This window comes from Chamaea fasciata, unplaced genomic scaffold (genome assembly GCF_029207755.1).
Source record: "Chamaea fasciata isolate MVZ Bird 193981 ecotype frontalis unplaced genomic scaffold, bChaFas1.0.hap1 SCAF_19, whole genome shotgun sequence".
NCBI lineage: Eukaryota > Metazoa > Chordata > Aves > Passeriformes > Sylviidae > Chamaea > Chamaea fasciata.
This window is the reverse complement of record NW_027094104.1, coordinates 9,702,794-9,725,464: the sequence shown is the minus strand read 5'-3', so window position 1 is coordinate 9,725,464 and position 22,671 is coordinate 9,702,794. Positions and strand designations below refer to the sequence as shown.

At 51.0% G+C, this 22,671-nt stretch overlaps 4 protein-coding genes across 12 annotated transcripts; 1 reads left to right on the top strand and 3 right to left on the bottom strand.

Moving 5' to 3' along the window:
* Positions 1-510: 510 nt before the first annotated feature.
* Positions 511-8,778, bottom strand: DHRS7C (dehydrogenase/reductase 7C). Its single transcript, XM_066200397.1, has 7 exons — positions 8,664-8,778; positions 7,938-8,093; positions 5,893-6,005; positions 4,326-4,536; positions 3,956-4,048; positions 2,649-2,804; positions 511-2,150 (listed from the first exon to the last, which is right to left on the bottom strand). The coding sequence occupies exons 2-7, from the start codon at positions 8,089-8,091 to the stop codon at positions 1,942-1,944; spliced, it is 936 nt and encodes a 311-aa protein (XP_066056494.1). The 5' UTR covers positions 8,092-8,093; positions 8,664-8,778; the 3' UTR covers positions 511-1,941.
* Positions 8,779-11,394: 2,616 nt separating this feature from the next.
* On the top strand, positions 11,395-12,743 carry BLOC1S3 (biogenesis of lysosomal organelles complex 1 subunit 3). 3 transcript variants are annotated; one of them, XM_066200676.1, is made up of 2 exons: positions 11,395-11,432; positions 11,802-12,743. In XM_066200676.1, exon 2 carries the CDS (start codon positions 11,805-11,807, stop codon positions 12,279-12,281), a length of 477 nt encoding a protein of 158 aa, XP_066056773.1. In that variant the 5' UTR covers positions 11,395-11,432; positions 11,802-11,804; the 3' UTR covers positions 12,282-12,743. The 3 variants fall into 3 exon arrangements, with proteins under 3 accessions (XP_066056773.1, XP_066056774.1, XP_066056772.1); XM_066200677.1 differs by lacking the exon at positions 11,395-11,432 and adding an exon at positions 11,449-11,468; XM_066200675.1 differs by lacking the exon at positions 11,395-11,432 and adding an exon at positions 11,642-11,701.
* A 67-nt stretch (positions 12,744-12,810) lies between these two features.
* On the bottom strand, positions 12,811-15,716 carry CCDC61 (coiled-coil domain containing 61). 6 transcript variants are annotated; one of them, XM_066200672.1, is made up of 14 exons: positions 15,648-15,716; positions 15,060-15,220; positions 14,893-14,975; positions 14,642-14,799; positions 14,446-14,574; positions 14,273-14,348; positions 14,108-14,190; positions 13,907-14,019; positions 13,747-13,825; positions 13,574-13,638; positions 13,398-13,476; positions 13,265-13,328; positions 13,105-13,171; positions 12,811-13,005 (listed from the first exon to the last, which is right to left on the bottom strand). In XM_066200672.1, the coding sequence occupies exons 1-14, from the start codon at positions 15,665-15,667 to the stop codon at positions 12,908-12,910; spliced, it is 1,275 nt and encodes a 424-aa protein (XP_066056769.1). In that variant the 5' UTR covers positions 15,668-15,716; the 3' UTR covers positions 12,811-12,907. The 6 variants fall into 6 exon arrangements, 4 of the variants coding, with proteins under 4 accessions (XP_066056769.1, XP_066056767.1, XP_066056768.1 ...); XM_066200670.1 differs by having other exon boundaries at positions 15,621-15,714; XM_066200671.1 differs by having other exon boundaries at positions 13,265-13,322; positions 15,621-15,714.
* Positions 15,717-16,053: 337 nt separating this feature from the next.
* Positions 16,054-20,055, bottom strand: LOC136299076 (ADP-ribosylhydrolase ARH1-like). Of its 2 annotated transcripts, XM_066200388.1 has the most exons (7): positions 20,026-20,055; positions 19,735-19,958; positions 18,970-19,068; positions 18,793-18,898; positions 18,172-18,251; positions 17,918-18,101; positions 16,957-17,427 (listed from the first exon to the last, which is right to left on the bottom strand). In XM_066200388.1, the coding sequence occupies exons 1-7, from the start codon at positions 20,034-20,036 to the stop codon at positions 17,055-17,057; spliced, it is 1,077 nt and encodes a 358-aa protein (XP_066056485.1). In that variant the 5' UTR covers positions 20,037-20,055; the 3' UTR covers positions 16,957-17,054. The 2 variants fall into 2 exon arrangements, with proteins under 2 accessions (XP_066056484.1, XP_066056485.1); XM_066200387.1 differs by lacking the exon at positions 17,918-18,101 and having other exon boundaries at positions 16,054-17,427.
* Between the last annotated feature and the right edge of the window lie 2,616 nt (positions 20,056-22,671).

Below are 22,671 nucleotides of genomic sequence, written 5' to 3'. Positions count from 1 at the left end.
TGAATATATTCAAAAAGTGAGATTTCCTGACCTCCTTGGCAACCAGCTCCAATGCTTCACTGCTGCAACTGTAAAGGTATTTCCTAATATCAGCTCAGAACACCAGCAGCATGTTTATTCTGATTCGTTAGATCCAATCAATTTTGATGAATATGGCATCTCAGTAAATTTAAGACACCTGTGGCACAAAGCACACAAACCTACAGTAGTCCTGGTTACCACTGGAAGTTAATGAGAGAAATAGGCACCTCTGGGATGCAATTCCTGCTGTCCTGAACTCATCTTAATATTTCTTTTTCTTATCATAATATTTTTATGTGCAACATATATCCACAGGTGAGACAGCGAAGCAGAGACCAACAAATGAAATAGAAAACTTCAGATTAAATAATAGATTTCCCCAGAGGGGGAAAAAAAAAATACTGCATCTGAAATACCAGTGGAGAAACCTCATCTTCAAGATGAGAAAAAGCCACTGAATTAGAAAAAAAAAGTGTGACCCATTTAAAAGGTCATCTAATCCTTCCTTTATTCTAGGCAGGATAAACTCAAGCTACATTGCTTTTTTACAGATGTTTCATTAATCTCTTCTTTAAAGCTTCCAAAGACAGGCATTTGAAAATTTCTGTGGCAATTTATCCTTTGTGCTTAACTATTCTTAGCAGAAAGTGCTGTCCCTGTAAATCTCCTTGGCAGTAATTTTAGCACATTGTCCTACCCCAGCAGAAATGGAGAACAGTTCAGTCCTACCTTCCCCTGCAGTACACTTTAGGAATTTGAAAATCATTAAAATACAACTTTCTTCTACTCCCTAGATAAAAAAAAAAAATACATCTGTTTTTTAAAACTTTCTTCATAGGATACGAGTGGTTTTTTATCTCTTTCCCCCTCACTGCCTTCTGCTGTGGCTCCTTGAACTACTCACTGTTTTGAAGTGAAATTATGTGAAGAATTTCTGGTGATCTCTAGAAAGCGCAAAATGGAGCAGAAGGATTAAATTCAGCTTATTTTAACATGTAAACCACTTGTCTTTACAACAAAGAAGGACAATATTAGAAATCATACAAATCACAGAATGGTTTGGGTTGGAAGGGACCTTAAAGTGCATCTATGACATTCCAACCCCCTGCCATGGGCAGGGACAACTTCCACTGTCCCAGGTTGCTCCAAGCCCCGTCCAACCTGGCCTTGGACACCTCCAGGGATGGGGCAGCCACAAACAATGTTGATTCATGTTCAGCTGGGATGTCCTGTGGTGCCTGATCCTTTTCTGATGAAATTATGCTTATCCTGCATCTTGCCTCTTATGGAAATGGGGAGGGATTGGCTGTTGCCGAAGCACAGAAACAAATATAACTGAGATCACAGCAAATGCTGTGATTTTTTTGAAGGAGCAGAGTTCTGCTGAGGTTTGAAGGAGCAGAGTTCTGCTGAGGACCGAGAAAATTTTGAACAAATGATGGTTTGACTTCCCAGGTAAGGCACAGTCACTCACGCTACCACAAAACCCCAGTGCTACAACAAAAAACCAGATGGAGCTCCAGCAGGAACTGACCCCTTCACCCCAGTGGTGAACACCTCCCTGAGTCAGGTTTTTTGGGGCCAGAGCAGTTCAATGAGAGATACAGCAAAAGGTTCATGCCCCTGCAAGACGACATACATGCATTCCTTTGCCCTCAGAATTCCTTTCGTGTTTGGTGATGCTAGTGATGAGTGAGGTATATAAGCGAGCTGGGGCTGGAAGTTAAATGAGCAATGGGACTTGTTTGGTTCCAATGGCACATTGTCACAATCCCTAAACCCAGAAGTGTGGAAGATTTAGAGATGAATCTGTGTGTCAATGATAGTGATATTCTACCCAGAGCAAGCAGCACAAGTCACTGACATTCAAAACAGAAATCGCTTTTTCAGGTCAAAAGCAAGGAAAAGAACTAAACAAAATCAATTTTCCTCTTCTGTCTTCAGCCTTTCCCTAATCCCTGAGGCAACAATGGCAAAAAACAGCTCGGGGAAGAACGTTCTGATGTACACTGCTGCTCTGGGGATGGGATTGGCCATGAGCACCTCCTGCTTCTTCCTGCTCACTGTGGCAAGGACCTCCTCTGCCACCTCCACGGGGTGCACACCGTAGGACACCTTCCTGAAAAAGACTGAAAATGAGACAGGAGTGAGAGCTACAGACGGCAGACAGACAGGCGGGCAGATTCTCTGAGGGAATGGTGTTAAAAAGACACACCACTAGTGAATCAGCCAAATCAGTTTAATTTCTGTGCACTTACAATCCCTTCCCCACCCCATTCTCCTCATCAGTATGTGGCCAAGATCTTTTTATAATTGAGGTAAAATCCTTGCAGTCCCTAAGAGAAGGAGCAGCCTGAGTGCAGTGGAATTGTTCCTTTGGACCTTTCGTGCTCTCCATCCCCTCCATTCCTGATGCCCTGATGTATTTACCTTCTCACATAACGTTGTCTTATTCCACATTCCTTCTCTTTTCACCAGGTTGATATTACCTCTCCAACATCTCTTTCCTTTTGCTCCTCATGCCTGTTCATCGTTTCTGTCATTTCCATTATTTTTCCTTTTTTTTTCCACCTTGGAAAAGCCTCCCTCCTTCTTTATGTGCCTCATCTTCACCCACCCAAACTTACATTTCCAAATGGATGCCTCCCAGTTGCCAGGTGCTGGCTGGCGATGGTATGAGCAGATGAAGGTTGGACTCACAGTGCTGACAGAAATATCAAATTCTTCCATTTCAGCTCGAAGACAATCAAAAAAGCCCACAGCGGCATGCTTGGAAGCAGCATCTAAAAGTAAAAAGCAGACACAATTCATGTTTAGATATATGATTGCCTGGAAGCAGGTGTGTAATAAAGCACCAGTGTTTGGGCAAATGAGCATGGAATGATTAACCAAAATGCAAAAGAATTATTTCACCCGGTGAAATTCTCATGTGACGTATTTAAAACAAGCAATCAGGAATTATCTATGGAGGACATGCTGTCTCTTGGACATGTCGAACAGCACGTGTCTGCAATTCCCAGTCAGAAATAGAAAATCCCGGGTTAGGAAATAACAATTCTGTGATCTCTGCAGCTCAAAAGTGTCTTTGGTGGATGGAATTGTCCCTGAGATGAGTCCTCACACCTCCTGTTTCTGCAGTTGGTAACACATCCATAAAATGCGGTGCAATACTTGTCCACTGCTGGAATGCAGTGCTCCTCATGCCTTGTAAACTGATTTGCCCTGCAGCAGCAATCTGAGCCACTTTTAATGCTAAAGTAAATCTTAAAGTAACTGAATGTCAAGACTTTTTTATCAGCTGAGGTCTTGCAGACTTTCTAATTCAGAGCCCACCACTCAAGTGACTGTTTACATCTGCCCCAAGTTTAAAATGCCTATTTACATCTCTCCTATATTTTCTGTCCACTGATTCTGTATTTTATTAATGCAAAGACCATCCATCCTAATTCAGAACAGTCTCGATTCTTTCGGAATTTTGGATGAAAGACCTCACAAATTCTCTGGAAAGCTAAGCAGAAATCAATTCCTACATCTCCTTTTAAACTCCCACACCTAAGTACATAATTTCTTCACAAAGCAGTACCTCTTATCTACTCATATTTCATATTTACACACTATTCTTCATGAAGGTGTCTACCAATATGCACAAGTATAGATCAGATATAGACTTTAACTATACAATATATTTATATATATTTATTTAAAATTTGCTGTCACCTTTTTTTATCATCCTACTCTCAAGTCCCTGAGGCAGAAGTTACATTTCAGCATTTTAACTATTTCTCATTGAGTTCCAGTTCAAAAAATCTCAGCCAAATACCATTGTAATACCAAATTTGGATCCAAAACAGCACTTTTAATAACCAATGATGAGTGTCATGGACTCCTCACAACTCATGCATTAGAATGTATGTTTTTGCAATGGATAACTTACAGGCTGCACGAAATGGAATTCCTATTTTCCCTTGGATGCTATTAATGAGAACAATTTGGCCAGTTCTTCTTGAGATCATGTTAGGAAGAATGGCTGCAAAAAGAGAAATACAAGAAAGAGCCATGTAAGTAAAAGAGCTGAGTGTATTTAGTGAAAAGGAGAGGCAGCTGAAGTGGAAATAGCACAAATTCAGTGGAGGTCGTCTCAACGCCGCAAGCAAAAGCGTCACAAAATCCAATAGCTGGAAACTGTCTTCTAGACCTCACCTGAATTCTACATGCAGAGTTGGTTGTAGTATTAACCCATTTAATTGTCAAGGTGCTTTAAGTGGTAACAGCAAAAAAAAAAAAAGAAAAAAAAATTAAAATACCTTTGGTTAACGTTATAGGTCCAAAATAGTTGGCATCCATTATCTTTTTATCAAGCTCCAGTGAGATGCTCTGCACTGCTCCTTTCACCTTCATGCTTGCATTGTTGATCAGGATATCCACGCAGCCGTAGCAGTTCAGGATTTCCTTCGCCACGTCTCGAATGCAGCTGATGTCTGTGATATCCAGAAGGATCAGCTTTGGTGCATAAGTCTGGTGAACAAGAGACTCATTTCAGTGGAGCTTGTTGCACACAAACTCTATTTCTATTTCTACCTATTTCTATTTCTGTTTATGTTTATGTTTATATTTTATATATATTTATATTTATGTTTTTATTTCCATTTCTATATATTTCTACTTTTATATATTTATATTTATTTTTATTTATATTTATATGTCTTTGTCTTGTCTAGGTCTTTGTCTTGGCAGCTGTCTGTGTCTTTGTCTTCTTGAATTTACCTTGATACTTGAAGTGAGCCTCAAGAAACACCTGCCAAAGAGCTGGAGCAGGGACAGTCCTGCATGTCCACTGTCAGTGTCCTTTTTTTATCCAGGTCCCTTCTACCTGGGGCTTTTTCCCCAAATAGTGGAGAAGGTCAAAATGAATTTGATCTTTTGACCTATCTCCCACTCCTTGAGCACAGTAATCATATATAAAACTGATGGCATTTCCTGTCGTTAAATGAAGCATTTTGGATCCCTCTCATCCAAATTATCAGGCCAATTCCTCTGCTGAGGATTTCTAGCTGGGTGGCTTGTTCAGAACAGGAGACCTCAGATGCTTTACAGGATCAGCTCCAGAGAGCAGAGTTTTGGCATTGTGCTCTAAAGACCTTCAGAGGTGTTTTCTTTCTCTGGTGTTATTACCTGGGTGAGCAAAGCCACCACTGATAGCAAATCACATCTCTTGTACACTGTTTTACTGGATCCAAAATGGTATTTTGTCCCTAAGTGTAGCTGATGGCAAACATCTTTTGTCCCACGTGCAAGAACTGTGAATCTTTGGGTTTGTGTCAATGTAAAAAGTGTGGGAAGCACTGGTATCATACAGCTCCATTGGCACAAGCGTGGTGTACATCATGTCAGGATTTAGAATCCCCCCAAAAAGGACAAAGCCACTGAATTTTTAGTGGCAGTGGGTTGTGAAAAAGAAAACAGCCCCCACTTCCTGCTCTTAGGGAGGAATGTAGAAGAGGATTTTTGAGAGAAACAAAAGAGATTCAAATTTGCAGAGTTGAACGCAAGCAAAATAATTTAGTGCCTTATATTTGGTTGATTCCAGAACAAATCTGGGGGAAAAAAAACCCAAACCAAAACAAAAAACAAACAAACAAACAAACAAACAAACCGGCAATGCTACTTGAACCCTAAATTAGGCTTTAGGGCTTCTCTTACTAAACTTGCATTTCTACCTCACGTCTGTGTGGATTCATGTATTTTAGTTTTTCTGAAGGTTCTAATTCAATCCTCATCTTTCTGGGCACTCCTGGGCCTGTGTGGATTTGGCCCAGGGGAATTCCCACTCCAGCACCTGAGCGAGGTTTATCCCAGGCTATGAATACCCACCGTGCTGGGGTCTGTCACGCTAATTAAGGCATCATACAAAGCTTCCAACTTTTCCCATGTCCTGCCACACAACACAAGCCTTGCTCCTCCTGCATGAAACACACGAGAACATTCTAGGAGAGAAATACATCAAAAAAAAAAAAAATTACAATAGTGGCAAATTGATTTTGTTTATTTTGCTGGAAATGGGAGGCTGGTTTTGCAAAGGGTGTTGAATTCATGCTTTAAAATTCAATAATTTTGAAGTAATATGAGAAAAAAAAAGAGAATTTTTTTTCCTCACCATCCTGCCGGCTTGACCAGAGCAATGTATTTAAAAACATGAAGCATAGATACCCCATGGGCATCCTTGAGGAATTCACTGTTAGCTGGATCCCTCTGGCAGCTGTAGGCTGCTGTTCCAGCTCAGCTGAACTGAAACAGTGATCCTCAGTCCAGGAATCCATCAAGGCAGTCCTCCTAACCAGGAAAAGTTCATAACTGCCTGCCTTTTTTTTTCTCAGACTTGATAAATTCTTGCGGGTAGGCCTGAGGATGCAGCTGATGATGTGCCCAGAACCAGAGGTCTGCTCTGGGTGCAGCCGGAGAGTTAACTGGCAGTGGGTTGGTTTTGTGTGCTCATATGACTGAAAATCAAGAGTTATCTTTCCTGATTGGGTCTTTCTTGAAAAAAGCTCTCAGGAGCTCTCCTGTTTGGTGCCTAATCAAACCTCTGTGACAGCCACGAGCATGACCAGCAAGGGAAGAAAAGGAACAATGCCTTGCCAGGCTGTTTGGTTTGTCTCAGCTCCCACCGCCTTGGCTGAATGGGAAACAGAACAACCCCGGGGCGATGGCTTGCTGTCCTCCCAGAAACATTTCACTACCCACAGGAAAGCCAGTTAGGCTCATCTATCCATTTTAGATTTCTTAAATGATCATGTTAGACCCTTAATATCTGTATGCAAGTATTCATGGATCCACTCTTATAGTTTTGCAAACCTGTGCAGCTGGAAGCTTTTATTTAAGAAATCTTTTCCATTATTTACAACAGTAATTTTATGAATGCCTTCTGTTTTCTTTTAGCTTTCTTTTTCCTAGCCTAGAACGATTTTTAATTTAATGCCCAAAAGAGTATTTGCCAAAACATTTACAGCAGTATTTCCCTATAAACAACAGTTGAAATAATCTTGGGGAAAAAAAAAAAAGAAAAAGACTTCCATGTGAACAGCAATAAAGGTGAAAAAGGGAAACTAATGATGTTCTCCTCTAGAACTTCCCTGTGCTTTTCTGAGTTCCAGCACTCAGGAGAAACAGGAACTAGGTTTCAATAACAACCACAAACCATTGAAAACATCTTCAATCATCATGGATTTGTTTCTCTTCTTTAACTTTGACGGCTGCTGCCTTTAGTCCAGAAATTCTGGCCCGTAGAAAAAGAACTTGGCTGTTTCCTTAGAGCCCACATCCACAGCTGCTGGCCACACAGCTGGTATTTTAAAGCTTTGAATGAATGGCCGCCTTTCCTGGTCCTCTGACTGCACAGAGCCAGGGAGTCCAGCTGGAAGCACTGGCGGATGCCAAGGGAAGAGGAATAATTAGGGAGATAGAGAGGGAAGAGATGGAAGCAGGGACAGAGGGTTGAGCATTGCTGCTCACAAGAAGCGGGAACTGTTGAAGTCTCTAAGGGCTGAAAAGGAACATGTGAAGAGTAAGGTGACACTTGTTTGTGCAGATACCCCGCAGTGACAGCCTGTGTAATGAGATCTTACAGTAGCAGCATGTTAAAAATAGCACTCAGTGTTCTTGTAAAACCTCCCTTTCGATTGAATTAAATAAATACAAAGCTCTGCAAGCTCCTGCTAGTTTACCAATAGCTCCCGTGGCTGAGGCTAAGAATATGCTCTTAAAAATCATAGGATTTGTTTATAAATATATTTATTAACTTCGGCTTCATCCAGCCAGTTCTGAACACATCCAAGGGAATGTGTGCGTGTTTATCACCCAGAGGGTCTCTCTCTGGCTGCTTCTGTTCTCTGACACTGAGAAGAAAGGAGACAACTCACCCTTGCCTAGTCCAGAGATGGCATCTGTGATCACCACCACCTTGTTCTGCACCGCTGACTTGGACAGCAGCCACCTGACTGACTGGTAAATATAAATAATTCCACTGATCCCTAAGAGAAGCAACGGTAGAGCAAGCACAGAAAAGATACCCATGGCTGTGGGAAACAAAACACCACAGGAGAGTCCAGTAGTCACAATACACATTCATGATTTTTCAATTATTCTTACAGTAATCACAAGAAACATTCATTATTTTTCAATTATTCTTTACAGTAATGACAACACACATACATTATTTTTCAATTATTCCTAAATCCAATGTTATCTTATATAGAAAATCCAGAGATCAACATGCCAAAGCAGCAACTTGAAGTAGTAGGAAGGTTCTTTTTTCAACCAATGGTGTAATATTGGTTTTTAATAAACAGGGTATTATTGTTTCTTTGTCTGTTTTTCCTCATTTTTGTATGGTCTAGGCAAAAACTGATTCCATTTATGCAAAATCACTGTAGGTTGGCAAGACCGTAATAAAATATATACATATATATGCATAAATGTGTGCATATTCTATTATGCCTTGAGGCAAAACATAAACTAAACACTGAACTTTTAATTACATTGCTATTACTAGAAAACAGAGAAGGAGGTTTTATTCCAAATTTCAGATAAAACTCACAATGGAAGTCATTTCTGTTGCAAAAGACAGAGAAAATACAATGACTTACCATGGCTATGAGGACCCCAGACACAGACAGAGCATTCTATTGTATTTTTGTAATTTATTTAATCTAATTAAGAGCCTTCAGCACTTTCCCAGGGCGTTTGTTGAGGCTGCTGGCCCTGAATGAGAGTGGCTATGTATGGCCTGGGGACAGAGGCACTGCCAGGGTAAATATAGCCTGCCCAGTGTGATCTGCCTGCCTGACCCACCCACCCCAACAGCCTGGGCAGGCCCAGAAAAGCTCTCTGATCAATCCACCTGTACAAAGAACCACATCTCCTTCTGCCTGGTGTTCTCTTGCAGTTGTTTGTGATGCCTCAGTTTATTGTGATTTGCCTCCGAGTGACTTCACACATCAAAGCATTTGTGTAAACGCCACGACAGGTCTTCAAAACCAACCAAAAAGAAGTTGCCGCTTGAAATAATCCCAGTTCAGCAATAGGAATGATGAATGAATGCGTCAGGGAAAGGTCTATGAGCGGGCTGGCTGGAGAGTTGTTGCTTTTTTATCTTCTTTTTGCCAGGGTTGGGAATAAATGAGCATGACGGTATTTCTTGTTTGGATTCAGATGTTTATTAATTCTTATCTATATTACAGTCTCACAAGCTGTGAGTTCTACAGCACTAACAAAGTAAGAATTGAGCCATCTCTATCTCTTTACAAGGTCCTTTAAGGACAAACTGTCCAATTAAGAAATGACATCTAATCATTTTTATTTTTAACCCAATAACCAACCACCTGTGGCCCACAATGTGGACCTTTCTACCCAATTACAAAATACCATCCAGACCCATGAAGAGGAAGGTGAAAAAGAAAGACTGACCTACACCCAAAAACCTCCATCTTGCTTTTTATATATTTCTCTTCTCTTCTCTTCTCTTCTCTTCTCTTCTCTTCTCTTCTCTTCTCTTCTCTTCTCTTCTCTTCTCTTCTCTTCTCTTCTCTTCTCTTCTCTTCTCTTCTCTTCTCTTCTCTTCTCTTCTCTTCTCTTCTCTTCTCTTCTCTTCTCTTCTCTTCTCTTCTCTTCTCTTCTCTTCTCTTCTCCTTTTCCCCACCCCACCCTAGACATTAATGACAGGCAGGAATAAATACCCCGTTTTTCAATGCAAAACGGCCACAGTGTCCTGTGATGTACATCAGTTTCTGCAAGTAAATGTAAAAACATCGAGTCATGCCAGGCCACCTGCAGCAACAGAGAGGAAATCCAATTTTCCATCATTCCTAAAGCCCCAGCTATCTTCTCTTGCTTCTAAAGCATCAGCTTTTAATAAACAAATGAGCAGTGCGCTATCAGCAGCTGAGCCAGTTTGTTGCTTTTATGGAACATGATGTGTTGTTTGTTTAATTCATTCAGGGCTCTGGAAACGTTTTCCCTGGAAAGTTGAAACATTACAAAAAAAAGCACACGTTAGAGATAGAGGACTTAGATGAGTTCCAAGTGATTTGTTTCCAAATGAAGCAGAATAAAGGTACAAGAAACATTAAAAAAAAAAAAAAAAAGCAAGACTAGGAAAGTCAATTGAAAGAATTAGACAGCCCACAGTGTGTAGGACTGTAAAGATAAAATGGTATCATGTCCATTAATAAAATGAAAAATTGTAAAGGAAAACTGCCTAGAGTCATTTGAGAAAATTCAGATATGCAGTGGAAAAACACCCAAATCTTCTGGAGCACGGAAATCTCAGTCTGGTGAAACACCAGAGAAATGCATTATGCACTGCCACCTTCAGAGCACTGATGGGAACACCAGAGGAACAAGGATATTTAAAAATCGTCCCAGAGGGCAGTTCCCATAAAAAGGGTGAATTATCTACACAGAAACTTGAACAGAGGTGAGACTTCCTCCCTCTGAAATCTCTATATCCTGAGCTCCAGGAACTGTCCCAGATGATGCCAGAGCTGAACAGTGTGTGTCCAAATCTGAAACCTGATGGAGATTTCTAAGATTCCAACAGACATCTGCAACTTATTTCCTTGCACTCCTCAGCCCAGGTGACTGAGAGCATCAGCATGCACTTGCAAAAAAAAAAAAAAAAAAATAAAATCTACATTACTGACAATTCACATTGTCCAAAAGTGCTGCACCTGGCATGGGATGGAATTGATGTTTTCTTTGTGGGGCAGGGCTAAGGGTGCTGTTAGTTAGGGGCTCGGGGGGAGTGGGATTTGGGGTGCCTGGTGTGAAAAAAACAAGTTTATTTTTTAGAATTTTTAGAAATTGAATAAAGGGATAAAAAGGGACAATGTCCAGTGCTGGGGTGTTTCTGGCTATTGGCTAAAAACCCACACTGATAGCTTTAAAACAAGGTTCTACAGATCCTGTTACATTACTGGGGTACATACATATTCATGAGTTTATACACTATTCTTTTTTTTTTTTATGTTACAGGAACTCTTTTGTTTGGTTTTAACCCCCGACTTGTCCGCATGACATCCTGTAGATTAGGTCAATACATTGTATTTCTTCTTGCGGTTTCATCCCGTTGGTCCACACTCCCCGGTAACAAGCAGCCAATAAATCCTTCTCTGATCTTTTTTTTTTTTCCTTGGTGCTCTGTTTTTTGTCACTTATGCTTGTGCACTGAAGTGGCCCCTAAGAGCTGTCAGCTGCGGTGGGCTGCGGTGTGTTTGGGGACAGTTTCCCGGGCGACCTCCCGCACGGAGCCCTCCAACGCACCCGGCGGCGCCCCGCGGCCGCCATGCTGAGGGCGGCACTTCCGCCCGCGGTCACGTGGGCGGCGTCATGTGACCTGCGGCGCTGGCGGGCAGGAGGTGCGGGCGGAGCGACCCCGGGACGGGGGACCCCGGGTGGGACCGGGCTGGGGACCGGGGGAAGCCCAGTGTGGGGATCGGCCGTCACTGCCGGGGCCGTAGGAGCCCCTGGGATCGGCGGGATCTGGGGGTCTGGTGTCACTGCCGGGCCCCTGGGGCTGCGGGAAGCCCTGGGATCGAGGGGACCCCGGTGTGGGTGGGGATCGGGGGTCACTGCCGGGGCCATGGGAACCCCTGGGATCGAGGGGACCCCGCTGCGGGGATCTGGGGTCAGTGCTGGCGCCGTGAGGCTGCGGGAGCCCCCGGGATCCCCCCCCGCCCCCCGCCCCTGGGCGCTGCCTTCCTGACGCCCCCCGTGTCCCCCTCCAGGTCATGGCCGCCCCCCGCCCTCCCCGGGTGGTGCCGGGCGAAGCCTCCGAGAGCGACTCGGAGCCGGAGCTGTTGGTGGGGACGGCAGCGGAGGCCCCCGGAGCCGGGCTGAAGGTGCCGGGCGAAGCCTCCGAGACCGAAGAGGAGGAGGAGGAGGAGGAGCAGAGGCCGAAGACGCCGCCGGTGCTGGCGGAGGAGCCGGCGGCCGTTTGGGGGGGCGGCCCCTCGCTGCTGCAGCAGCGGCTGCGGGAGGGGACGGGGCGGCTGCGGGGGGCGGTGGGCAGCGCCCTCCGGCAGAGCTACGGCAGCGCCGCCCGCAGCCTGGGCGGGCTGGGGGGAGCCCTGGGCCGGGCGCAGGTCACCGCCGCCGCAGCCGCCCACTGCCTGCGCCTGGCCCGCCGTGATCTGCGCGCCGTGGCCGACACCATCGACATCGTCACCGCCTGTCACCTCCTGCCCGACATCCGCGGGCAGCTCTGAGCGGCACCTGAAGACTTCTCTGACCCTGGAGACTGCCTCACCGCGGTGTAGCCACAGTGACACCGAGCAGTGGCTTTGGCACAGAGACCACCAGCCTGGTGGCCAGGACCTGCATGCTCTGGTGACATTATCGCTGCTGGGCCCCTGGCCGGCTCCCATCATCCCTGAACTGCAGCCTGGTGCTGGCTCGTCGCCACTGGCCCCAAATGCCACTGTTTTCTGTGACATGGAACTGAATAAAGCCGTGGTGGTGTCAGAGCCATAGTGGGGAGCTTGGCCAGTGCTGTGAGGACAGTAGTGTTGCAGGACAGGGACAGAGTAGGGTGACATGGGTGCTGGTGTTGCATTGCAGTGGCTTTTGAGTTCACTGGTAGCCCAGGGGACAAGACTGGTGGCCTGGGCTGTGTCTCACACGTCCCCAAGCACTGGTACTGTCACCCTCTTGTGATGTCCCCGGCGCCCCCAGCCCCAGCACTGTGTCCCCCCTAGGGGACACCACCCCTGCCTCCATCCCAAGAAGGACACACTCTGGGGCCACACAAGGGTTTATTTGGGGGACATTTGTACCAGACCACCACTGTGACCCCCCGAGGACACAGGGGGAGGGTGTGTGTCCCTGGAGGGGGTCACAGGCGGGTGTTGAGGCTGTCCATGTACTCCTGCAGAGCCTGCAGCCGGGCATCGATCTCAGCCAGCTCAGCTGAGGGCTCCTTGGAGCAGTTCTCTGGGGAGGCCAGTGCAGGAAAAAAGGGTTAACAAGGGGTTAACAAAGGCCTGGATTGGGGGATCCCCCAAATATCCAGGGGCTCAGATGGGGCCTCACCTTTACCAGGGCGCTTGCCACCAGTCCTGCACACTGGCAGCTTGTGGCCGGCAGCTGGACGAGGCACCTGGGGGGGAGGTTGGGGGTCACCAGTGAGCTCCTGGTCACCCTGCTCTGGGATGAAGAGGGGTGGGGGAACCCCAAAGGGGCAGCCACTCACCACACAGAGGCCATTGCAGGACGACGTGCTCAGGGGTCTCCGTGGACGGGTCACTCTCCTGTCCCTGCCCAAGGTGAGGGGTTAAAGGGTGCTAGGAGAGGTGCCCAAGCATGCTGCCCAACCCCAGCATTACCTGCAGGGCACGGGCTCGGGGCGCTCGCTGGCTTTGCTGCCAGAGCTCCCTCCCAGGCGCCAGCTCCGGGAGCTTTCAGCTGCAGGGAGAAATGGGCATGAGGGGAAGTTAGAGAAGGAGCCCCAGCCCAGCACACAGTGGGTGCACCCCCAGCCCCTTTCATGTTCCTCACTCACCAGATGAGCTGCGCCTGTGGCTCCTCGCCGGGCTGGCGCTGCCAGAAGCCACTCCACGCCGCTGGCTGCACCCAAGGGAGATGGTGGTGAGGAGAAACATGGGGCTGAAGGGGGGAAGAGACCCCCCCAAGTACCAGGGAAGGATGGTGACAAGCTCAGTCACCAGTGCCTACTTTCTGAGCTCAGCTTCCTTCTGCCGGTGCTGCCGGGCCCTGACAAAGGCAGTGGGGTCGAAGCGTGGTTGGCGGGAGCCTGGCAGGGGGAGGCAGAGGAGGAGGGGGTGAACCGTGTCCTGTCTCCACTCCTGGCTGAGTGTCCCCAGGTATCCCATACCTGCAGGCGACAGGGACTTCGGCGAGGGGCGGCCCCGGCTGCTCCTGTGGCTCTCCAGTGATGCCGAGCGTTGCTCCTGGGGGCGTGGGGCCGGGCTGGCAGACTTCTGGCGGCTGCCAAGAGGACCAGCACCATCAGGGGGGGACAGGGGGACACCCCATGGTCATGAGGGTCCTCCTGCAGGGTTTATCCCGGCCTCACCCCCTCCTGTAGGAGGCCAGTTCAGCTGTCAGGTTCTTCACCCGCAGATGCAGCCTCTGCTCCGACGACTTTGCCTGGGTCAGCTGCGAGGGGGGAGAAAAGGTTCACTGTGCATCTGGCAGCCCCTGTCCCTAGCAAGAGCAGCTCCCACCTTTCCCAGCCCACCTCTGCAGCCAGCTGCCGGTACTCGCGCTGGTGCCGGGCCTCAGCTGCCCGCTTCTCCTCCAGTGCCTGCCACAGCCTGAGGAGGGGATGGCAGGGGGTGGTCTGGGCGTTCCCTCCTCACCCTGTGAGACAGGAACTCCCAAACCCACCCGGATGTCACTGGCCCCACTCACGCATCCCGCAAGTGTTGGGTCTCCTCCAGGCGCCGGGCGCGGAGCTGCGCCAGCTGCTCCTGCAGCTCCCGCACCAGGGCCACAAGGTCCGGCCGGCCTGCATAGGGCAGTGGCAGCGGGTAATGGATCCTGCAGGGATGGAGGAGGTGAGGCTGGAGTCACCCCTCTGTGACCCCGGCCTGGTGTCCCCGGTCACCTATCGAACTCCACAGAGTAGACGAGGATGAGGTAGCGCTTGGTGTTGAGGGGGGAAGAGGTGGAAGGGGGAGGCCGGGTGACCGCCCCCATTTTCCGGCTATGCAGGGTCTCCAGGTCGGTGTAGGTGAGGAGCTCCAGGCTGACGGAGTCGCTGCTCTGCAGAAAGTTTGAAAAGCAGGAGGGCTCGGTGAGACACACACCCCACCCCAGGTACCCCCAAAAACAAAGGGGGGAGCAGCACGGCCACACCTGTGTCAGCGCCGACTCCAGCATGCTGCAGAAAATGCCAAACTGCTTGAAATTCCCCGTTTTGCGGGTCAGGTCCTCGATGACTGCGAGGAGGGGGCGGCATTTCGGTCAGTGGCAGTCGTGTGGGAGATCCCCTGAGCATCCCCCAGGTTCCCTCCGACACTCACAGGTGGCATCGAACTCGCCCCTCCACAGGTCGGCGGTGCCGTGAGCCTCCACCTCCACCCGCAGGGTGCTGCGGCTCAGGGTCACCCGCACCGTGTGTGCCCCGGGCCGGAACGCGCACTCGGCCTGCAGGAAGCGCGGCTCCCCCATGGCCCGAGGGGCTCTGTGGGCAGAGCGCACCCTTGGCAGACGGGAGCACCCCCGGAGTACAGAGGGCACCCCCAGAAGGCGGACAGGGGACTTAGAGGGTTCGGGACAGGTGAGATGGGGTAGATTCTGGGTTGGTGAATGCACAGCGAGATGGGCAGAACTGATGGGCGCGCACTGACGGGGTAAGAAGGGGAGCCCAGAACACCACGAGTGGTGACCGGAGAGGGCCTCAGAGCTTTTGTTGACTTAGGCTCTGCTGGGGGCGGGCGCAGTTCGAAGGGGTGGAGAGAACACAGAGGAACAAGGGGACAGCCATGGGTTTGGGCCTGCTGCCTGGGGAGCAGCGGGGATCGCAGGGCTCCGGGGACCTGTTCTGGGGGTACCGAGGGAAGGGAACTGGGGGTGGCGCGGACCCGCGGTTAAGATCAGGCGACAGATACCGGGAGCGACCCTGCCGCATCGGGGAAGGCTCACCGCCCGCCGCGATCCTCCGTGCCTCAGCCGCGCCCCGCCCCGCCCCGCCCCGCCCCGCCGCAGCCCACCCCCCCTCATTGGATGGCCGAACAGCACCCCGCCCCGCCTCATTGGCTGCCGGCACCGCCCTCCGTCGCTCATTGGCTGTCAGGGCCGCCCGTCATGGCAATGCCGTTAGCCTCTCTGCCTGCCCGCCAGCCTCCCGCTCCCATTGGTTGTCAGCGAAGCCCGCCTCCCACTTCCACTGTTCCATTGGTTATTATAGCTGTCACTCATTTTTTGGGAGGGGATGGAGCCACGCCTCCCTGGTGCAGGCCCCGCCCCTTCTGTTGCTCCCTGAGGGGCGCCGCCCACCATTGCTCATGGGCACGTCCCGCCCCGATGTGGGACACTGAATGGAGCGGGGTGCTGGGGCTGGGGCAGGACGGCTGCGCTGGGTATGGGCGCAGAACAGAAGTGGAGGCCGTGGAGGAGGGCACCGGGTGGTCGTGGAGCAGCTGAACCTCGAACCTGTTTTTATTAACCAGTGAGAGACTGGGGGAAGTCTGGGGGACGCCCCTAGAGGGCCCAAGACTCCACTAGAGAATCCCCAAATTACAAAGTTTCCCCCTGAAATGGTTGGAAGGGGCAGCCCCAAGGCTCCAGATCATCCTCCAGAACGTTTCAGCAGGTTGGCCCCCACAAAACATGGGGGAGGAGAGCAAATACAACACCCTCAGCACACCCCCTGGGACTTCCAGCAGCCCATCTGAGGCAGGACTGTGTCCATGGGTCTGTCTGTGCAGTGGGTGACGCTGATGACATTGTGAGTACCCCAGATCAAACCTTGGGGCCTTCAAAACGACACTCTGGGCCCTCTGAATGAGTCCTTGAACTTTAAAAAAACATAAACCTCGGAATGTATAAACATAGCATGAAAATGTCGGTTCGGACCTCACATTGACCATTTGGTCTTCCAAGTGTAGGGTTTGGTGATTTAAAAGTGGTGCTGTTTTCCTTACTTCGGAGGATTGAAATGTATAAATAAAGGCTTGCACTTGAAAAACTTGGGGCTGAATCTGAAGAGCAGTGCTTTGGACCTTAAGCACTGGCAGAGGCAGGATGAGAGGGCACAAATCCAGACCCAGAGTGACTCGGGACGAGATGTTTTTTTACTGTGGGGGTGACAGAGGCTCCTTGGGCGGGTTCTGGGGTCTCTGACTAAAAGGCCAGCTGGACACAGCTGTGGTGGGGCTTGCCTCGGACCCCAGCACACCCTGAAGGACTCCGCTTCACCCAAGTCTCTCCCAAGCCCCTCAGTGACTCCGTGCTGGTCTCTGCCGTGCCCTGGCAACCCCCAGGAGCTCTCGGTGTTTCGGGACAGCAGGTGACGCTCATCGTCCCCCCCAGGCCAGCTCGTGGAGCCGGCGGGCAGCGTCCCGCAGCCGCCCGCGGTACTCGAGGTGTCCGTGCAGCCCCGCGGGGACGGACGCCAGCCCGCCCCGCAGCCCCCAGCAGCCGGCGGCGATGGTCCCCGTGGAGTCGCTGTCCCCGCCGTGCAGCACTGCCCTGGCACACAGCTCTGCCCAGCTCCCGCCGGCCGCCAGCAGCGCCTCCAAGGCCACCATGGGCGCGTCGTGGCCGCTGCGCCCCGGCCACCCCTCCAATGCCCAGCTGAGGTACTCCGTGTCCCGCTCGGCTGGGGATGGGAGGGGTGGCACCCGCGGCGGGCCACCACCTTCCAGGAGCCCACGGGAGTCCAGGTACCTGCAGAGACGTGGGGCCATCGAGGTCATTGGGGACACTGGTGTCACCAGACGGTGGGGTAACCAGTGACATTGGGGGTCAGTGGGCTGTGGCTCTCCAGCAGATAACTGTGGGGACACTGGGGACAATCGGGAAACCTGGGGGGTAGCAAGGGGCTGGATGCAATGGGGACCCCAGTAACACCAAGAAAACCCAATGCCCCAGTAACTCCAGAGACACAGAAGTCACTGCCCCTGAGGATGGCATCTCGGGCAGGGGCATGAAGACACAGTGCAGCAGGGACAGGATGGGCACTGCCAGCCCTGTGGACAGACGGGGCATCAGGGTCAGCAGTGGCACCAGTGACACCACTGCGATGCACTGCCGGGACTGACAGAGAGCCTGACTGGCACCAGTGGCACTAATGGACCCCTGAGCCCTTCTCTGTATCCTTCCAAGCCCCACCTTGTGCTCCCAGTGTCCCCCCAGAACCCTCACAGTGCCCCCTCACCGGTGCCACGCCTCCCCAAAGAATGGCCAGGCAGCAGCATTGTCCTCCACGGCCACCCCGGTGCCCTCCACGTAGTCCCATGCCAGGGGCAGGACCCGCAGCAGCTCAGCCCCCCAGCGCTCTGGGGGTTCACCCCGAGCGCCCAGTGCCCCAAAGAGGGCCACTGCCAGTGCTCCAAGGTACCCTGTGGGGACAGGGGCTTCAGGGGGGTCCTGCTGTCCCCTCCTGCCCTCCCCTGCCGGCCTGGTGCTCACCAGTGGGGTGGTGGTGGGTCATGCGCCCGCTCTCGATGCTCACCCGGATCAGAGTCGGCAGCTCCGAGGCGTGTGGGTACCTGCACTGGCATCAGACCAGTCCCCACTCCCCTGCTCCTGCATTTCCAGCCTCCTCCCCATTCCTGTACCACCACCCTTGTCCCTGCTGTGCCCATTCTCCTAGCCCAATCACTTCCACGTCCCACTCTCAGCTGCTCTGTGACCTGTGCCCCTCTTCCCTATTGCTGTCCCCATGTTCTCTGTCCCCAACCTCCCAGCTCCAGCACATGTCCCCAAGCCCTGGACCTTGTCCTCTCCAGCTTCACCAACCGCACGTCCCCACCCCACTCTGTGTCCCCATTCCTCTCCCTCTGACATCCTCATGTCCCTCTTACCCTACTCCCATCCCTTCAATGTCCCCATTCCCCCAGCTCCGATACCCCTATTTCCCCATCGTCATGTGCCTACTCCCCCAGCTCTGACACCTCCTTATCCCCATCCCGTGTCCCCCATTCCACCCATTCTGACATCCCCACATTCCTGTCCCCATCCCCCAAGCTCTGACACCTACACCCCTGTCCCCAGGTGTCCCCAGGTGTCCCGTGGTGTCCCCGTGCCCACCTGAGGCCGATGGCCAAGCTGCGCATGGCGGCCCCGCAGCCGGTGCCGCGGGGGTTGAAGGGGATGCGATACCCCTCGGGCTCCCCTGGCCGCAGCTGGGAGGTGCCTGGTGGGGACAGGGGGTGTGAGGCTCCCTGAGCCCCCCTGCCCCTGCCCGGATCCTCGGGCCCTGCTCACCTAGGATGCTGCTGGGTCCGGGCTTGCGTCCCTCCATGTCCCCCATGGCGGCCACGTAGCGGCCAGCCAGCTCCTGCAGGAGGGGTTCCCCCTCCAGGCCTGTGCAGGGGTGTGAAGACCCACCAGGGTTACCCAGGCTGGCAGGGAGAGGCCCCATGTGCCCCCTAAAACTGAAAGGGGAGATGAAGATCCCCATTGCACCACCCCAAAAAATGTGGGGAAAGGGAACACTGCCCCACAGACCCCCGAAAATGAGGGGAAGCAGGACAAGTTTTGTGGAGAAATGGGGAATCCTCCTGAACACTCCAAACTGAGTGAGAAAGGGGAACCCTGCCAGGTTCCCAAAGCGGGAGGGGGAAATGTCCCCGTGTCCAGCACCCAATATGGGAGCAAAGGGCACATAAATGAGGAAAACCACACAGACACAAACAGACTCACAGTCCCCACTCCGCCCCCACCCTAAGGAAACGAGGATACACATCCCCCCAAGCCTCCCTGGAAACCCCTAAAAGGTGGGGGAAGTGCCCCAAACCCCCCTCCAGAGCTGGACAAAGCCCCCCCAAAACTCCCCCCAGCAATCCTCCAGTTTGAGTCAGGGATGTAATGGGGGACCAGGGCTTTAAGGGGTCACCCAGCTTCACCCCCAGACACCAACCACGCAGCCCAAGGAGCAGCACAGGGGACATACCGAGGCCACCCCCCTCCAGTGCCAGCCTGGGGTACAACGGGCACCCCAACCCCTCCCCTCTGTCAGTGGGGTGTCACCTGTGGCCAGCCCCTCGGCGGTGGCGAGGTGCAGGACGGTGTCGTCGCTGACGGGCCACTCGGGGGGCTCGAGGCGGATGGCTGCCAGCCCCCCCAGCTGGGCCAGCTCGGCGTGGATCTGGGGGCCCGAGGTGCAGTATTCCCAGCGGCCTCCCCGGTACCCCAGCGCGTCCCCCACCCCGCTCAGCACCATGGCAGCCTCGTAGCTTTCCACCGAGGGCACCCTGGGGGAACAGGGGGTTCAGGGGGTGCCAGCGGCGGGGGAAGCCCCAGGGATCCCGGTGCACTCACGTCTCCTCCATGCTGGAGCAGCTGGGGATGCCTGTCAGGCTCAGGGCATGGGGCCAGTGCTGGCCGGGGGCCCTTAAAGGGACCGAAACACCTCGGGGGTGTGGGGTACAGGGCTGCTGACCCCACAGCCAGAGGGAGAAAGCAGGGAGGGACTCCAGGGACATCCTGGCTGGCAGAGACGGAGGGAAAGAGAGGCCCCAGAGGCCCCAAAGAGCATTTTTTTTTAGGGGTACAGCTTTAAATTATGGCAACAAAGCATCCTTTGAGGGCACAAAACCTAACTTCAGGGTTCAAACTCTGTTTTCAAAGCTCAATTTTTAGGGGTCCAAGCCCTCTTTTTAAGACCCAAACCTTCTTTTGGAGGGTCCAAAGCCCTCTTTTACCACTCAAAGTTTCCACTGGAGTGCCTAAAGTCCTCTAGTCAGTGCCAAAGCTTCCCTTCTTGGAGCCAAGGGTTCACCTCCATTGCAGGGTCCACAAAATAATTTGTAGCATCCCACCTGTTAATATTTTTCATGCCTAAAGCCTTCATTTTGGGGCCAGAATCCTAATTTTTGGGCTCCCAACCTCTCTTACGTTAGCTGTTGCTTTTTTTTAGGGCACAGAGTTTCATCTTTTGGGTCCAAACCCTCATTTATTGGACAAAAATCCTGCCTGGGATACAAATCTGCATTGGGATGGTCCTTACCCTCATGTTTCCTTCCCAAGGTCTTAGTTCTGGCTTCCATATCAGATCCTTTTAGGCTACAAAGTTTCATTTTTAGTGTCCAAAGAATGTTTCAGTTCACAACTTTTCTTTTTGTGAGTTCGAAGCAGAGTTTTTCCTCTCCAAAGCCTTCTTTTCAGGCAGTTTGGCTCTTTTCCCAGTTTAAAACAAAACAAAACAACCAGGCCCCTGTTCTTTCTTGCTTGCTCTACAGAAATTAAAGTGCCACCTTAGACAGGGTTTGGTTCTGAAGGGAAGTTTACTGTTTGAATCATAACCTCCAGGTTGACGATCATGAAATAACAGAATTCTCAATAATTGGTGAAACCAGAAGGGGCACCAGCAAAACTTCCACACTGAGCTTCTGGAGGGCAGACTTCGACCTTTTCACGGAACTGGTTTGAAAAGTTCCTTGGGAAACAGCCCTGAAAAACAAAGGGGTCCAGGAAGGATGGATGTACTTCAAGAAAGCAATCCTGAAGGCACAGCAGCAGGCTGTCCCTGTGAGCTGAAAGACGAGCTGTCGGGGATGACAACCCGCCTGGATGAGCAAGGAACTTCTGAAGGGACCTCTGTTCTTCGTGTCCAACCCTTACTGTGGACAAGTGACCAGCTGGCAGAGCTGTGCAGGTTTCTGCAATGTCTCTCTGAGTGCTTCCTTATTAGAGAGTCAGGGTAGGCTGCTGGTGCTCTTTGTGCAAGCTGCTCCCTACTAGGGACACTTTTGGTACTTCCTGCACTCCTTCCTCTCTTCTGGCATTGCAGAAGTCAGATCTGTCGTAGACAGGTTGAAGAATTATAAAAGAAGAGCCTTATAAAATCAGTCCTGCTCTATTAAATTAATAGCTAGCCTGTCATCTCTCTTCTAAGGGCAGTTAAGCAATTTGCAAGTCCCGGTGCAAAAACAATCTTGTTATGATAACTCGTTAGCATAACAACCAATTCTTGGGTTGGAAAACAAATGCACCTGCAATAACAAGGGATTTGTCCCATGAGAACCAGTAAAGAAAATATGTAAACAATCCAAGGAGAGAGATTTGGTGGACAAGTAGAATGCCTTTTACTAACCAATGGATCTCCACTTCTTTTCTCCCAAACTGCCAGTGCCCCAACAAGCCCAGGACATTTTAGTGCACAGAACGCACACTTTAGAGGGAGCCTAAACTGGCAGAAGCCTTCTGTGCAATAAGCCAAGAGAGTTCAACTTACAAGGGTAGAAACTTGGAGCTAGAAAAAGATGTTCTGCTTGAAGGTGAGTGCATCTTTTAGCTGATGCTTAAAGAACATAAGCTCATGGGGCCGACAAAGAAGGGCTAAACTGTGATTCCAGGTTCTGGGAATACTTGGGATGTGCCCAAGAGATGGAGCACGGAGGGGATGTTCCTACAAGTACTCACACGACTGGCTGTGCTTGTGAGAGAGCAGGTAGTTGGCCAGAGGGGTGTGTATGTCAGGCACTGCAGGATAACATTGATGTAGCAAGTATTGCCCAGGTTGAAGAGTCCTGCTCCAGGTCTCTGCCTCTCTTGCCAGCCCATGCAAATCATCTCTGGGGGAGAAATCCTTTGTGGCAGAGCCATTCCCTCGGCAGTGTCTGCAGGGAAACGACGTTTGAAAAGAGATGAGGCATTGTGGTTACTTGAAGCTGTATTCAAATGTTGAGTTTTGTGCAGAAGCACCAAGGACAACAGCTCCAGTCACCATCTCAGAAACATCGGGGAAAGCCTAACACCCGGCTGACATCTGCTGGTAGGGAAGCAGTTTTGGAAAGCTGTCTGTTCCTCTGTGTACTCTGCCAAAAATCCAACAAACCAACTCTGATTTCTGGGCCTCAGGCCACCTTCCTTTCCCTCTAGAGTCTTGTATTTCCAGGACAGGAGCTGTTCCACCGTGCAGCCATTGCTTCTTTTGGGAACAGAGGGGAGATCTTTGGATGACAA